The sequence below is a fragment of the Pinus tabuliformis genome, chromosome 3_2, assembly GCF_031772625.1.
Source record: "Pinus tabuliformis cultivar Carrire ecotype Pingquan chromosome 3_2, CPIR1, whole genome shotgun sequence".
Lineage (NCBI taxonomy): Eukaryota > Viridiplantae > Streptophyta > Pinopsida > Pinales > Pinaceae > Pinus > Pinus tabuliformis.
This window is the reverse complement of record NC_142302.1, coordinates 476,490,481-476,506,879: the sequence shown is the minus strand read 5'-3', so window position 1 is coordinate 476,506,879 and position 16,399 is coordinate 476,490,481. Positions and strand designations below refer to the sequence as shown.

At 39.4% G+C, this 16,399-nt stretch overlaps 1 protein-coding gene and 1 long non-coding RNA gene across 3 annotated transcripts in view; both read right to left on the bottom strand.

The window, feature by feature from the left end:
* Positions 1–784: 784 nt before the first annotated feature.
* On the bottom strand, positions 785–1,557 carry LOC149181363 (uncharacterized). 2 transcript variants are annotated; one of them, XR_016257537.1, is made up of 3 exons: positions 1,298–1,557; positions 1,135–1,204; positions 785–1,039 (listed from the first exon to the last, which is right to left on the bottom strand). It is a non-coding gene; the product is annotated as an uncharacterized LOC149181363 (long non-coding RNA). The 2 variants fall into 2 exon arrangements; XR_016257536.1 differs by having other exon boundaries at positions 1,153–1,204.
* An 88-nt stretch (positions 1,558–1,645) lies between these two features.
* The window catches only part of LOC149181362 (uncharacterized), a 52,984-nt gene continuing 38,230 nt past the window's right edge, over positions 1,646–16,399 (bottom strand). The window contains exon 3 of the mRNA XM_089414166.1: positions 1,646–1,813. Coding sequence (XP_089270292.1) covers positions 1,646–1,813 — 168 coding nt within the window. The remainder of the gene's footprint in view (positions 1,814–16,399) is intronic.

The window sequence follows — 16,399 nt, the reverse complement described above, 5'->3', positions numbered from 1 at the left end:
GATCTCCATGAAGATGACATCCGATCCAGATTAAATGCATGAATGCTAATTATCCAGAGTTGAAGTTTCCACAAATACAGGCCCACCCTTGGCAGAAGGTTGCTATTGGCAACTGTTATATCTCCAATTTACTCCTTTCGCATCACTGTAGAAAGTGACGTGTTTGTTTTCTCAGCTTTTCCACAGGCGAGCACCTGCAGAGGCGATAGATCTTCTCTGAAGAATTCTCCAGTACTCACCGAGTCTTCGCTGCACTGCTGTAAGTTAGATACATTTGTACATAGCTTGGTCTAGAGCTAAATTGCTAATTGATACTTGCATTCATATTTCTTTTCTATTCTATAAGTTACAAAGAAAAAACTCGAATAGACAGAGTCGATTAACCATTTAGAATAACATATGTTGAACCACAATCATGTAAAATCAGTGCGAGCCAAACTGTAAGGGAATTATGTAATGATAAAAATTTCCTGTAAAGAAGAATTTACCTTGCCATAATAAAAATGGTTATGTATTTATTATTTGACTGTAACATTGGTTAGTTCGAGACGACACAGAGGTGTGCTCCCAAAAAAGCCATACATTAATGAAAATACCAATCCTGTAGGGATGGAATTGATAAAAGAAAAACCCAGAAATTACAATCAAAACTGCTCATTGAAACCCCAAATCTTTAACACGAAATTTATATCTTTAAGTTCTGAATAATAAGATCGTATTCATGCTAAGGATGCTCAAAAGTGGTCAAGCCATTGTATAATAATGAAGTAACATATCTATTCACTACTAGGACTGCAATATTAATAGTAACTAAGTTACAAGATGTAAACCCTATGCGGAAAAAACCTTAAATACATTCTGGATTTAATAAATCTAATTAAAGACTACGGGAACAACAGTTCCTCCAACCCTCAGTAAAATCGATCAAACCCTCAATAGCTAAGTCTTGAGAACTATTTAGGCTTTTCCAAGGGAGCCTGGAATGGTGAATGAGTCAAATGTTGGAACCAGAAGTTCGTTCCACAACGGAAGTTGCGACCTACATTCAAGTAAACAAACATTATCACTGGAATGAAATAATACCCACATAGGAAAAAGGAAAAATTGTTACCGTGACTACAAGGAAGGCGATACCTTGAGGGAGTGACTTACCCGTTGGCAGCCACCGGGACTGGAGAAACCCCATTTTGTTGGGTGAATAAGCCTGCATGCATAGCCAAATTTAGAGACCTAAATGTGAAACGATTATTGTAAATAGAGTACAGAATGGAGGATAATTCAACGGTAAGTTTTATACCTTGTCTTCTGTGGTACTGGTGCAGGTGCAGATGAAAGCAGCTGAACCAGCGCTCTCTCCATTTCTGCTCACCAAGAACGACATGAGAGCCGCAGTGCAGATGAAAGGAGCTGAACCAGCGCTCTCTCCATTTCTGCTCACCAAGAACGACATGAGAGCCGCAACAGCCCTGTAATGAATTTGGGAAAAATGGTTAAACTTACGAATATTAATTAACAGTCAATACTGAAAGCGTTTTAAGGGAGAGTCCACCTGCTCTGAGGGACTAATGGTAGCGGTGAAATCCAGTCGCGATAGCTTAGAGGTTGCAGGAATAAGCTTTGGATTCAAGCTGTGGACGATGATAGCTTAGAGGTTGCAGGAATAAGCTTTGGATTCAAGCTGTGGACGATGAACCAAATGTAAAGCACGAGTAAGAGGCAAGAAATACAGCATCTGTTCTGCATGCAGAGTGACACGTTCAGCCTCCTCAGATAGCTCAAAGAACAAGCAACTTAGGATATGTACCCATTCGCACTTAACAGTAAAAATTAAGGAATTAATGTCAGCATTAAATCGAAACCGCAAACCGTCAAGGCCAGTTGATTGTGGGTAAGTAGCAGTTTAAGATATGGTCCGGCCTCTTCCGCCTCGGGAAGAGGCCAAATAAGATGGCCAACAGAAGTTGAAGTGCAAACTTTATGATATAACTAAAAATACCACTAAAAAACCCGGCGATTTAATGTTATCTGCCCTCCGAACGGTTACTATAGTCCCTGCCGGATGCCAGATGGCAGGGACTAATAAGATCAAAATTTGAATCTCGTCATTAGAGAGTACTAAAAAGAATCCACCTTGGATGGATTTATAATTTTTTGATGCGAAAATATTTTTCAAGGCTTCAAAGCTCTCATTAACTTGTGTCCTCAAATTTATTGAGTACGTGAAAGTTATAAGAATATGGTTCATTTTTTCTGGAATTTTTTTTCCTTTCCTATGCTTTATGTATAGATCATTTTTAAGGTGAGGAGATTTGTAATATACCCATGGGGGTTTCACCCAATGAACCTCTCATATAGCATGTGTGTTAATGGCATACTAAACAATACCCTTAATTTAATTACATATTGGAAAATACCTATAAAATCTACTTTATATAACCCCCTATCAATATGAACCCCCAATTTAAAGAGCCCCTACTTTTACTAGATATTGTAAGTATCCATTTTTTCATTAACTTTTTTTATACCCCTTTATATTTTTCATTAAATTTGAACTACATTTGGTTTGGGGAGCTTTGCAGTGTCAGGGGGAGTTTATGGGAGGTTTTACAATCTTGACCTTAGGTTCTAATTTTTTATCACTATCTTCAGTCTATGCCATTGAACCATCATGCCTGAGGTGGATCTACACTCACTTGGATGATGACCTGTGATATGTGGCATTCATTTTCCTATGGTAAGTAGTTTTTTAAGCATATCAATCTTTAATACTTACACTTGATATTCAATATCTTACAGGTTCCATAATGGAGAAGAGGCAAGTGAAATTTGGCTCGGAAAATCCACTTCACGTTTCCATATTTGTATCACAATAGGAAATCAATGCAAATGCCTCTAATCCATTGATCCATCCTCATGATCTGAAATCTAATCCATCACCTTTTCATCATGAGGGAAATTTTCCTACCTCATTTTCTAATCCCATTTTGTTGGAAGGCTTTTAGAGCACTACTACTTCTTGACTAGAGCTTGGTTCGCACAACACAGGTTCTATTCTCCATTCTAGAAAATCCCTAAAAACTCATCGTGAAAAGTCTATAATGGTCATAGGTGACAACACTCCTCTCTTAGACATACCTATTTTTTAGGAGATGGATTTGGCGGGACATTTTGTAGGTAAGATGGCTATTCCACCAACTCTCGAGCACTTGTTATAGTCAAATTGGACACCATTGTTGGTTGCCACTCCTAAATTCCATGTAATGATTTGTTGTTGGTTTTGTGTGATTTTATCTTCTGTGTAGGAGGTCAATATTCTTTTATCTAGGGATTTGTCCTAGGGGATTTACATTCTCTCAATCCAAAGCTAACACTTTTATTTTTAAGCAGCCCGTCAACTGAACATAACACAAAAGTTATGGGATATTTTGCTTGAACTTCCATTGACTTTTTTGGAATCCTTTGATTCTGGATGAAATTGGAAATCCCATTGGTTGGTTTGTCAAAATTGAAGAGGATTGTTTCTTGAAGCATGACAAAAGATTTACATGGATACAAGCATAGGGTAATATGAAGGAAGGTTTGCTTGAGGACATTAAGTTATGCAATCAAGGGAGAACATGGATTCAACAAATTTACTATTGGCAACTGCCATTCAGGTGTTATGCCTATCATAAGGTATGCCATTTAGTTGATTCTTTTGTATATAATGTCAATAAAACTCAACCTATGAGGAATAAATGGGTTAAGAATAATACACATATTTCTCCTAAAAATAAAGGAAATTCAATGGAATGGAAAGACATATGTTAGTCTGGTCATTGAGATTCTAATTGTAGAGGAACATAATATTGATTCCCATGTGAAGGTTTTGGGTATGCATTTTCTGAACTCTCATATTCATCCTACTTTAGAAATTAAAACTAATGTGGGGAATTATAAGGAAAATAATTTGTTCTCTAACGAAGATTTGATTGTTTTTTGGTAGCTTCAAAGTCTCCTCTAACTACAAAAGTAGTTTCTTTGTCTAGGTCTCCCATCATTCAATCGAATCTGGATATCCTTCCACCTCTGGTCCACTACTATTATTCGTCATCCCTTACGTCAGGTCCTTCCATGTGAGCCCCCACTTTTATTCCTCCCATGAATCTTTCATCTCTGTCCTCGTCGAACTCTTCCCATGATGGGAAGAGATCTTATACCCATTGGTTATGCATGGATCATAATGATGATGCTCCAATCTATGGAGGTTTTTCCTTAGGCTCTCTCTCCATTGGACATGCTAGTAGGAAATCTAACCTTTCTAAAGATCAAAGTAAGGCTAAAGAGGATATACAGAAAGGAAATTAAACCACGATTTACAAAGAACTTAGAGTGGGTTGTCAATGAATATTTAACCATTAAATCTAAGGGGTTCGGGGGCACTCCCAAAATACTTACCCCCAAGAGGCTTATTCATAACAATAAGCCTAATATCATAATGATCAAGAAACAATGAATAATGGTGATAAAGATAAGGGAATTATGGCTCCATGGATTTGTATTTGGTCTTTTATGGTTATCAATTCACTATGACATTCTAAGGGTTTAATGATAGCTTGGAACTCTTCTTTCATTCTTCACTCATCGACAATTATGTCGTGCTACATATGCATGGATATGGAGGCTCTCAAATTAGGTATTAATATTCACATTGTGAATGTATATGACCCTTATGTGGATTGAAAATCCTTTTGGGACAACGTAATTGTCGCCATAGTTATCAACATTCATCCCATTATATTAGGTGATGACATGAATTTCATAACCATGATTAGGGAGGTGTCAAGAAACACAACCAAAAGAGATCCATTGGAAGAATAATTCTCTTATTTTGGTAGCTCTTCTAATCTCACTGATATGGAACCTGTCACTCTCACTCCTACGTGGAGGAATTCTAGGTCCAATGGGGAAACAATAGAAAAAATAATTGATCGATTTCTTATTTATAGTTTTTTTCTTCTCCATTGACATCAAAATGGAAACCTGGGTTGAATATGACGATATTTCAGATCATTGTCCGATACTCCTGGAAATGGCTAAAATCGATTTAAAATATCCCATTCCATTTTCAACCATACATGGCTTAGAGAAGAGGAGTATATTAAAATGATTGAAACCTCATTAGTTCCCCTTAGCTCGAATCACCCTAGTACCTTTATGTATCAAATGTGAGAAAACATAAAGATGGTAAGAAATAAATCTGGAATTTGTTCTTAGTATCAAGCAAAGTAGGAGGCTACTAAAGGAGATAGAATATAAAATTCATGACATATACTCCTCGAATGATCTGGAGGATCGAAAAGATGCTCAAAGTTCCAGAAAATGCTCAAAAATAAAAGTTCTCAAATGTAATTAAAACCAAGCTCAATGTGTAGTGCTCACCACTCTTATTCCAATTCAACTTGAATGGGCAAAAATAGACATCGTTTGCAAAATTTATGCAAGGTCAAAGTTCACGTCAACCAAAGCAAAAAGTCAAAGGTCAACAAGTCAATGCTTGTGGTTCCAAATCTAGGTTTCAAGGTCATAGTTCCAGCTAACATGTGGTGCAACCAGAGCTTGACAAGTGTCATTGTGCAGTTGGTGGACGTTTACCAACATAATGGAGCCATGTGGCCCAATGCGAGGGCACCACGTGGCCCAATCCAAGGAAACCAAGTGGCCTTGTTTTAGACGTTGAAATTTTGGATTAGAGGTCTGATGGATTCGACCTCCTGACCTGATCCAGGTGGATATTGGTGGCCACCCACCAATTCCACTTCGAATCCCACCATTGCTTCTTTCAGTTTTTCAGTTTCCTTAATTGTAGCATAGTTTACTATTTTTAGTAGTTTTTCGGGTCTTAAACTTCCAGAGCTGTTTTGAGGCCCTAAACGATGTTCTTTTGGAAATCTACCATCAACGATTTTGTATCGAAAATCATCCTTCCTGTCGTAGTCCTCAGAGAGATATTTCCAATAGGCTATCATGCACGTCAAACGGAGACAATATGACCAAGTCACGACCCTAGGAAATTGGCTGTCCAACTCACCCCAACGGGGCTCATAAACTCTTGGTGTTACATCTCCTCGGGTTAGGGTTTTGGTTGTTTAGGGTTTTCTCTTATTGTTCAATAATAAAAAGGCTCTTGAGCCTCATTGTAGTTCAGTTCAGAGGCATGTAGCCGCCACATCTCTTCTCAGAGATAAGCTACAATCGCCCTAGCTAGTGTATTTCCATTTATGTGTCTAAGCATATTTCAGTATTTTACATTAATGAAATGAAGTATTATTTCCGCTGCATATATGTCTTTATGGTTATCTCTATAATTTGTTGCATTCTTGTTTAAATCTAGATCAGTGGTATCAGAGCGGTCTACTTTTTTTCTCTATTTTTCTTTGCATGTCCCCAACGAGGTTGGGATATGAGTTAAGGCTTGAATTGGTTGAACCTTTGCAAGACCAGCCTCGCAAATCCCGACGGCCTCCCATGGCAGATTAAAAGAAAGACGAGGGGGTAGGAGATCCTATCAAAATCTTGCTCGAAGAATCCCTCGAGCGACAAAGGAACGCGATGATGGACAACTTTGCCCAGATCCTTCAGTGACTACCCAGGGGCGATGCATCGGCTTCCAACAGCTACTCTAGAAACACCACACCATTTAAAGTACAAGTTAATTTTGAAATCCCCATATTTGAGGGTTAGATAGACACAAATGTCATCGATAAATGGTTAAATCTGCTAGAGGGTTATTTTTTTGTTCATGATTTTTCTAGTCAGGAAAAGATTATTTTATCTCTTCTCAAATTAGCCCCCCACATCAAGCACTGGTGGGAAACCTACTGTGAGCAGAAGGACAAAAGTATAGGCTCACTATTTTTGGCCGCACCCACTTGGAATTCATTCCGAGATGCCATCAAGGAGCAGTACTACCCTGTCGGAAGCTATGAGGATCAATACATAAAGTGGACCATGCTGCGGCAGGGTAGGGACCAAGACGTGCCGGAGTTTACCAATATTTTCCATACCCTTCGCACAAAGTTGGGTATCAAGGATTCGAAGCAACATTTGGTACTCAAATACTGTGGCTGCCTACAAAAGTACATCTAGGAATAAATAGAATTCTTGAACAGCTCCTCGCTCGGCATGGCATACCGATATGCTGTCAAGGTCAAGAAAAAGTTTAAACAGAAGAAGCGAGACTTTGGATCTGCGAATCCAAAGCAAGGGAAAGGTGCCCCCAAACCACATAAAAAAGGACAAAGCCAAGGCGGGTGGCCCAAGACAACCCGCCAAAAGATGCAAGCAAAGAACAGCGGCGTGAAGACGAAAAAGGACACGAGAAAGTGGTGTGAGTTCCATAAGAGCTCCACTCACAACACAAGTGAGTGTCGAGCCAAGAAATCACTAGTGGCCGAGCTAAAGGTTTCAGAATCATATGCATGTTCCGACTCTGAGTCAGCACCCGATAAGGGGAATGACAAAGGGAAGCAGATTATGGATGCGGAGCCCAATGCCATCATTTCCACCACAAAGATCTAGAAGGAAGAACCCGAATATCTAGAGGAGGAGGAGCATCTCTTCCACCTCTAGATGTGGGTAAAGGGCTCCCCGCTACAGTCCATTGTCGACAGTGGGAGCCAAAAGAACCTCATTTCGGTAGAGGTCGTGAAGCGGCTAGGCTTATTGACCATAGCACATCCACAACCGTACACCATCGAGTGGATTCACCAAGGACGGGATCTTGCGTGAGCCAGCAATTTCGCCTTCCATACAACATCAAGCCCTTCACGGATGAGATATTGTGTGAAATTGCTCCCCTTGAAGTTTGTGATGTATTATTAGGACAACCATACTTGTGGAAGCGACATGCTGTGTATGAATCAAGGCCTCGTGCTGTCATTGTTACTTTTGGAAATAAGTTGTACATGATACTAGAGGTAGCACCGCCTACCGCCATCTCTTTGGTTACTGCAAAACAATGTTGTAAGCTCATTTCCAAAACCAGGAAATTTGTTTTCTTGATGATATGCCCTCAAGGAAAGAAGAAGACAGTGGCCACAACCTCCAGACAGGGCCCCTCCGCACAAAAACTACAGATGGACAAGGTCATGGAGGAGTACGAGGACATCTTCACCTCCCCGCAGGGGTTCCTCTGCACTTTCAGGTCAAGCACTCCATCGATCTGACCCCAAGTGCACTGCTGCCCAATGGACCAATCTATCAACACTCCATTTTGGAGAATGATGAAATCAAGAGGTAGATTCAGGAGCTGCTGCAAAAAGGTCATGTCCATCCGAGTTCATCACCCTATGGGAGCCCAATCATGTTGGTACAGAATAAGGATGGGACTTGGAGACTCTGTATTGACTATCGGGCGCTGAACAAGATCACTATCCATAATAGGTACCCAATCCCACAGATTGATGACCTTCTGGACCAACTAAAGGGGGGAAAAATATTTTAGCAAGATCGATTTGAAGTCAAGATATCACTAGGTACCAATCGAACACTCTGATGTGGGGAAGACTGCCTTCAAAGCCAAGGAGGGCCTTTCAAATGGTTGGTTATGCCTTTCGGATTGACGAATGCTCCTGCAACCTTCATGAGGCTAATGGATGACATATTGTGGCCATTCACCAACTCATTTGTTGTGGTATACTTGGATGACATCCTGATCTTTAGCCAAAGTTGGGAAGAGCACCTCCACCACATCCAACAAGTTCTCCAAATACTACGGCAACACAAGTTATGTGCCAATTCAGAGATATGCACTTTTGGCATGACCAAGGTTCAATATCTGGGATACATTATTGATGAACAGGGGGTGCATGTGGATCCAGCCAAGATCCAAGTCATTCGATATTGGCCATCTCCAACCACTCTGACAGAGCTCAGCATCTTTCTATGTCTTGCCAACTTCCACCGCAGGTTCGTGTTGGGACTTTCTCATATCACTTGGCCCTTGAGTGAAGTCACCAAGGGAGGAGCAAAAGAAAAATTCTTTTGGTCTAAATTTCAACAAAAGGCATTCACAGAGTTGAAAGATTGCCTCTTCTCGACACCAGTGCTCGCATTACCAGACTGGCAACAACCATTTGAGGTCGAGACAAATGCCTCTGACTATGTTATTGGGGCAGTCCTTACTCAACATGGGAATCCAGTGGCATATCACAGTGAGACACTTTCAGACACAGTCTGGAAGTATCCCACTTATGACAAAGAGATGTATTCCATTGTGCAGGCCTACTGACAATGGAAGCATTACATTTTGGGGAAGGAAACGGTCATCCACGCAGACCACCAACCCCTGCAGTTCATACAGACCCAAGGGAAATTGCAAAATTATCGCCATCAGAAGTGGTCCACACACATGCAACAGTTCCATTTGAATATCAACTATAAGAAGGGTAGCACCAATAATGTTGCAGATTGCCTCAAACTACCACTGATCATGGCATTAACCACCGTGCTCAACTCTTATGGGAATGAGACTTCTGATTATCCACTTCTCTACAAAATCGACCCAAAATTCAGCCACACATACCAGACACTCTTGGAGGGTCAACATGTTCCAGATTTTCACCTCCAGGATGCCCTATTATGCCACCTGGGTCACCTTTGTGTTCCTTCAAGCGAGCATGCCAAGATGATTTGGGAAGCACACTACAGTTGGGCTACTAGGCATTTCGGGGTCGAGAAAATGGTGGCAGTACTGTAGAAGTATTTCTATTGGCCGAATCTTCGACAGGATGTCAAGAAGTACATCAGATCATGCACTGTCTGTGCCATTGCCAAACCGACCTTCAAGAAGAAAGGCCTCTATACCCCGATGCCTACCCCTAGTCGACCTTGGGAATCCATCTCCATGGATTACATGTTAGGCATTCCTTCCACTAAGAATGGAAATGATTGTGTTTTTGTGGTCATCGATAGGTTCTCGAAGATGGCTATTATGGCGGCTTGCAAGAAGAATATCACAGCCGAAGCCACTGCTAAACTCTTCTTTGAATGAGTGTGGGTACACTTTGGGATCCCACAGCCTATCATCTTAGATCGAGATAGCAGGTTCCTTAGTACATTTTGGTCCAGTCTCTGGTCGATGTTGGACACCAAACTAACTAAGTCCACAGCCTTCCATCCTCAAACTGATGGCCAAACAGAGGTTGTCAACAGCATGATCATACACATTTTTTGCATGTACAACTCAAAGCATCCATGCACATGGGACGAGAGCCTCCCCTATGTTCAGCATAGCTACAACTGGGCTCTCCACAGCTCGACTGACCATAACCCTTTTCAGGTGGGCTTGGGATTCCAGCCACTATGTCCCATTGATGTGGCCATGCCATTTGCAACTACTCACGTAGATTCGGCTCATGTCCAGTCTGAAACAGATAAGGAAAACAGCTTCATTGAGCACATCAAACATATTCACCAACAGGTCCATGACATTCTGGAGAAATCAAATGTCAAGTACAAGCAGTGACATGATCAACATCGGGTGCCACACAAGTTTCAGGTGGGTGACAAAGTCTGGTTGCATTTGCAAAAGGAATGCCTTACCAAAGCCTATCGGAAACTCAGACCACTCTGATATGGTCCTTATTTGAGCTCAGAATTCCCCCATTCCTTGGCCTGCACCCAGTGTTCAATGTGGACCGCCTTTAGCCATACTTTCCACCATTACTAGACACATCCAATATTACAGAACAACTCACACCCACAGAGTTAAATCCAGATTGCGTGGAACAAGCTGCAACTGATCAGATCATGGACACATAGATCAAGAACACTTGCCAGCAGAATATCCAATTGTATCAAGTTGTCAAAGCAAGCCAACTCCTTCACCAAGGCAAGTGGCTCACTAAGGACCAAGTTCAATAGAAGTTTCCTCATCTCATGGAGGAACTCAATGCAATGAGGACCATTTCTTCCTGAGGGGGGAGGAATGATCCAGGTGGATATTGGTGGCCACCCACAAATTCCACTTGGAACCCCACTATTGCTTCTTTCAGTTTTTCAGTTTCCTTAATTGTAGCACAGTTTATTGTTTTTATCATTTTTTCGGGTCCTAAACTTCTGGAGCTGTTTTGAGGCCCTAAACGACGTTTTTTTGGAAATCTACTACCAACGATTTTCCATCTAAAATTGTGCTTTCCGTCGTAGTCCTCGGAGATATCTTTCCAACGGGCTATCATCCGCGTCAAATGGAGATAATATGACCAAGTCACAACCCCGGGAAGTTGGCTGTCCAACTCACCCCAATGGGCCTATAAACTCTTGGTGTTACATCTCCTCAAGTTAGGGTTTTGGTTGTTTTGGGTTTGCTCTTATTGTTCAATAATAAAAAGGCTCTTGAGCCTCATTGTAGTTTAGTTCAGAGGCATGTAGTCGCCACATCTCTTCTCAGAGATAAGCTACCATCACCCTAGCTGGTGTATTTCCATTTCTGTTTGTAAGCATATTTCAGTATTTTACATTAATGAAATGAAGTATTATTTCCGCTGCATCTCTGTCTTTATGGTCATCTCTGTAATTTGTTGCATTCCTATTTAAATCTGGATCATGAACTGTCAAATAAAACTTCTCCAAATCACCATTCAGGCAACATTAGTTCTTGTGATATGATTGTTGGCATTATGATGCATGTGTTGTACTTGATGGCAACCCACTTGTAGCAAAAAAACTCACTTGTATATGGTAACTAGTTGAATCTATAGAAGAGATATCAGATGTGACAGAATGCATGGCAGTTGTGTTTACCGATGTGAAAAAATGCAAGGAAATTCAAAGGAATCAATTCAAAAGTAATGTACAATGGCAACTCTCTTAGATGACAATTCATAGTGCATCAAGTTAACAACAAAGGATTATAGATCAGACTACAAAGGATGAAGAAAGAGAGGTATACGCAGGTTCACCTCATCCAAGCTGCTTATACACGAAGGTTTATTGAACAAAAGGAGCATATACGTACACACGAACTTTCACAGAAGGGAAAGTGTGTATATATTGGAAAAAACAAAGCTTTTGGTCTAAGGTATTTGACCCAAGGTAATTGGTCCGAGGTATTGACCCTAGGTATTTGGTCCAAGGTATTGGTCCTAAGTAGTTTTGGTCCATGGTATTGAGAAAGGCCTAAAACTATATAAGGAGAAGAAGATCATTAGGCCAGGAGTGCAAGGATTTGAATATCTTATGAATTGTTGGATCATAAATGCAGGTTAATGAGCTTCTGATGGGTTGCTATATTTGATCTAAGGATGCACCTATATGGATGATAAAGGTTGATGGACCAGGATCATAAGGGCTTAAGAGTATTATCGTTATGTGGTTTGATCTTGAACAATCTAGATCCGAATACTGACGCATGTTTTATTCCGTAAATGTGATGATCTAGCTATGACTAAAATTTGGAATAGTTGTGATGTTTTAAGTTAGCATTTACAGATCTGTACGTAGGTTCGCTTTAGTAAAAGAGCATATACACACTGGTTCAGCATATCGAAATAGTGTATACATCATAAATTTGAATTTGCAGCTCTGTACGCTGCTTCCCTTTGGTAAAAGTGCATATGCACGTTGGTTCGACACATGGAAGTAGCGTATAACTTATGAAGTATGATGTTTAAAGTTTCAGTTGTCTTTGTAGGTTGTTGAAGAGTTCTAGGTTATGCTTTGTGTTCTGGTGACTATATTCTAGTGACAGTGTTCTGAATGATCAGATTGATTGATTGTGATTTTCTTTAGTGATGATGGGTTGTCAAGTGATTAATTGATTCAGTTGTGGTTGATTTAGAAAGTGATGATTGGGTTTCAGTGATTGATTGATGTGTATGCATTTGATGGTTGTATTGCAGTTATGATTTTCTAAGTTTCAATGTTGTTGATGGGTCCAATATGAAAATTGGATGAAACGTGGCCTTCAGATTGTGGTGTTGTGTTGCAAGAGTATCCAGTCTGAACATTCATGAAACATGGTACCTGGAGGAAGAAAGAAGGTCGTAGCCTTCTGTAGGTCAGTGCCTACGTACTAGTAAACATATTAGCTAGTACAAGAGCTAGGGGTTTGTAGCTCCCTTCCAGTGGAAGCTGGAGAACGAGAGAAGGTTGTAACCTTTTGCAGGTAGAATCCTGCATACTGGTATGAGTCTGCACCAGTAAAATGTTGTAAATATATTTTCTTATTATTAAAAGAAGACAGAGACGACAACAACAGGCGGTTTTCACCCACATTAGGTTTCCACCTTAAATCTTGGTGTTCACGTGTGTTTCTTATGTGTGATGGTTCATTATGTTATTAACTACACATGGTTACTGTTTAATGTTTAATAAAGTACTTATGCACAGATTAAAGATCGACATATGATGAATTAACTGAATCATAAGTTCACTAGCTATACGTTGGTTTCCTTAAGAACAGTTGCGTGCACATGCGAGTTCCCTTCACTGAAGTAGCATATATAAATCTGATTATGGAAATGGAAAACATATTGATTTGCTAATACTGATTCACCCCCCCTCTAAGTATTATTTCCGACAATTGGTATCAGAGCAGGTCCTTTGGCAGAAGCTCGATCGTATGAAGGAGATCTGTAGAAACAATGGGAAAGAAGAAAGCACCTCAAAAGAAGAAGGCATCTCAAAGGAACTATGACAGTGGGAGAGTCGATTGGGGATTATGTGGAAGCAACTGCTCAGATTCAGAATCACCTTAGAATGAATATGAACAAGCAAAAGAACTATCAGGTATGAACTTTTTATCCTCTGGTGATACATTTCTCTGTCCATTTGAAGATGATGAAAGTGATAGCGAAACAATTCAATTTGCTCTTATGGGTGAAAGAGAAAGATATCAAATAGAGGCAGAATTTAAAAAACTCACAGACAAGATTAGAGATCAACAAGATCTATTGGACAAAAGGGAGTGTGCCTCCAAAGAAGAAGCTACCAGACTAAAAGCTCAACTGGAGGAAGGAAAAAAAGTAAGGAAGCAGTACAAGGAAAAGAAAGATCAATGTCAAAAGCTGCAAGATGAAGTGACATCATTAAGAAATGAAGTAAATAAAAGGAGCACAACAATCAAGAAACTTAAAGATAGATCCAGTTACTATGAAGGTCTTGAAGCTAAGATCCTCTCTCTAAAACAAGATGTTGAAAAATCAAATAAGCAGAATGAATAACTACTCCAAGCTCTTGAAGAACAAGAAAATGAAGTTCTCGAATTAAGGCAATAAGTGGAAGAAGGAAAAAAAGCTGAAGAAATCATGAAGAAGCAATATCTTGAAAAGGAAGTGAAATATCAAGTTGAGGTAAATATGGTAAAAGGTAAATTAGAAGAAAAGAATAATCTTTTATGATTTCAAGATAGTACTAATATTTTGGATGATATTCTTAGTAGTCAAAGGTCTCCTGCCATCAAATCTGGTCTTGGTTTTCATGAATGTGTTGAAGGTGAGTCTAGCTCACAAGCTGAGGCAAGGAACTCTAATCCAAAATCTGAAATGCTCAACAAGGAGATTAGAGGTCAACCCCATCAACAACCAAGGAAAGAAAATCTTCAAAGAAAATCTTTTACTCCTAACTGTGGAAGTGATAGTCAGTTATTTCCTCAAATGAATAATGTTGAATGTTTTATATTTCATAATCTTGGACATGTTGCAGTGAGATGCGGAAGTAGAATGGTTCAATACCATCACACAGAAAGATCATCAGCTTCTAGGTACTTTAAGGGATATTGTTTTTCTTGCAATATGTTTGGTCACAAAGCCATTGACTACTATAGAAGAAATATGAAACATGTAAGATGTTATACATGTAACAAGTTTGAACATATAGCAAAGGAATGCAGGACAAAATTTCAGACACCATACCAAAAGGAGAAAACATCATCATCGAAGATATGGAAGAAGAAGTAAGTATAGTCAGAAAAATGTGGCATGGCACAGTGTACAAACATAACAAACTCAGGGTGAGCTGAAAGTGTGAAACTTCAATGTTCTAACTCTCATACGCAAGTTCCATGAATACAAGTCATGTATATACGCGAGTTCAAAGCTACACGATCGTGTATATGTTGGTCTGAGGAAAAATGCAGTGGGACAGACTCAGAAAAACTGATTTAATATGATTCAGACAATTATCGTTATCTTTTCTATTGTGGTGATAGATGACTCCAGTCTGTGGATGTTATTTAGAAGTGCTTTTGATCCTCACAAGTTGTTGATAACTTGATGTATATCTTATTTATGATGATTCCTTGATACTTCTTACTGATATATGCATCTGACAGTGAACAGGAGGAACAGGTTCAGGGGGAGAACATGATATGCTTCTAATAAAGCATTGTTGGCATTATGTTTAGAAGTCTTTGGTACCTAATCAATGATGATGATGCTTATGTGTTTAAATGATACATCTTGCTATGTTATGGTTATGAGTTTCCCATGATAAAATCTTAGATGATACTTGGGGTCGCATAGTTGGTATTCAGATCAGATTTATGGATGATTGTATGCATATAGTACATATATGTTGCTTACATGGTGATCTTCATAAGGACAAGAAGAAGTACAAATCTTGAGTACACAACTTCATTATTTGATGATGAGCCACTCATTTCTTTTGTGTTGTTGTCATCATGCCTTCAAATATGCTTGAAGTTCATATGGTGTAGTTATGATGCAGGATTCCTATAGTTCTTGGTTCTCACATGGTTGAGGATTGTTGTTGTTGATGATATCAAGAAATCTTGACAAATAACCATGAGCTCATGACACACATTTCTATCTCTTTGATGGATATACATTATGCTGGATACATGGATGATTACTTAAGTTGCATGTTCATAAATATTGTTGGTTGGCCAGAATGGTGTTATTGCAGGTCACATGAAGGCATAGCTATCTGAAGACATGGATATTCGAAGACATGGCCTACTTAGACACATAATGATGATGAGTTCTTACCATATGATGATAGATTGATACTCACATATATTGATTATCATGGTTGATTCTTATCAGATGTGGGATGTTCCCTAGTGATGAAACATGGTTGATATATTAAGGGTTCTTGTGAAATATCATGCAGTTTTTAATGATGATGTGATGAATATGGTGTTTTCACATATGATATGATGTGAATGATTTTGTGTTACTGCTTGGAGATATGACATATGCTTAGTTGATTCATGGAAGGTTATGATAAGGCTCTTTCTACTAAGGAAACGAAGCAAGTTGATCTTGATGAGATCAAGAGGATGAGTTGATATCTATATACGGCATACTTAGTCACAGGTTGATGATATTTACTTTTTCATATCTTCGGAACTGATGATGGACATATACAAGTTACAAGTCTGGATGTTGTTGATAGA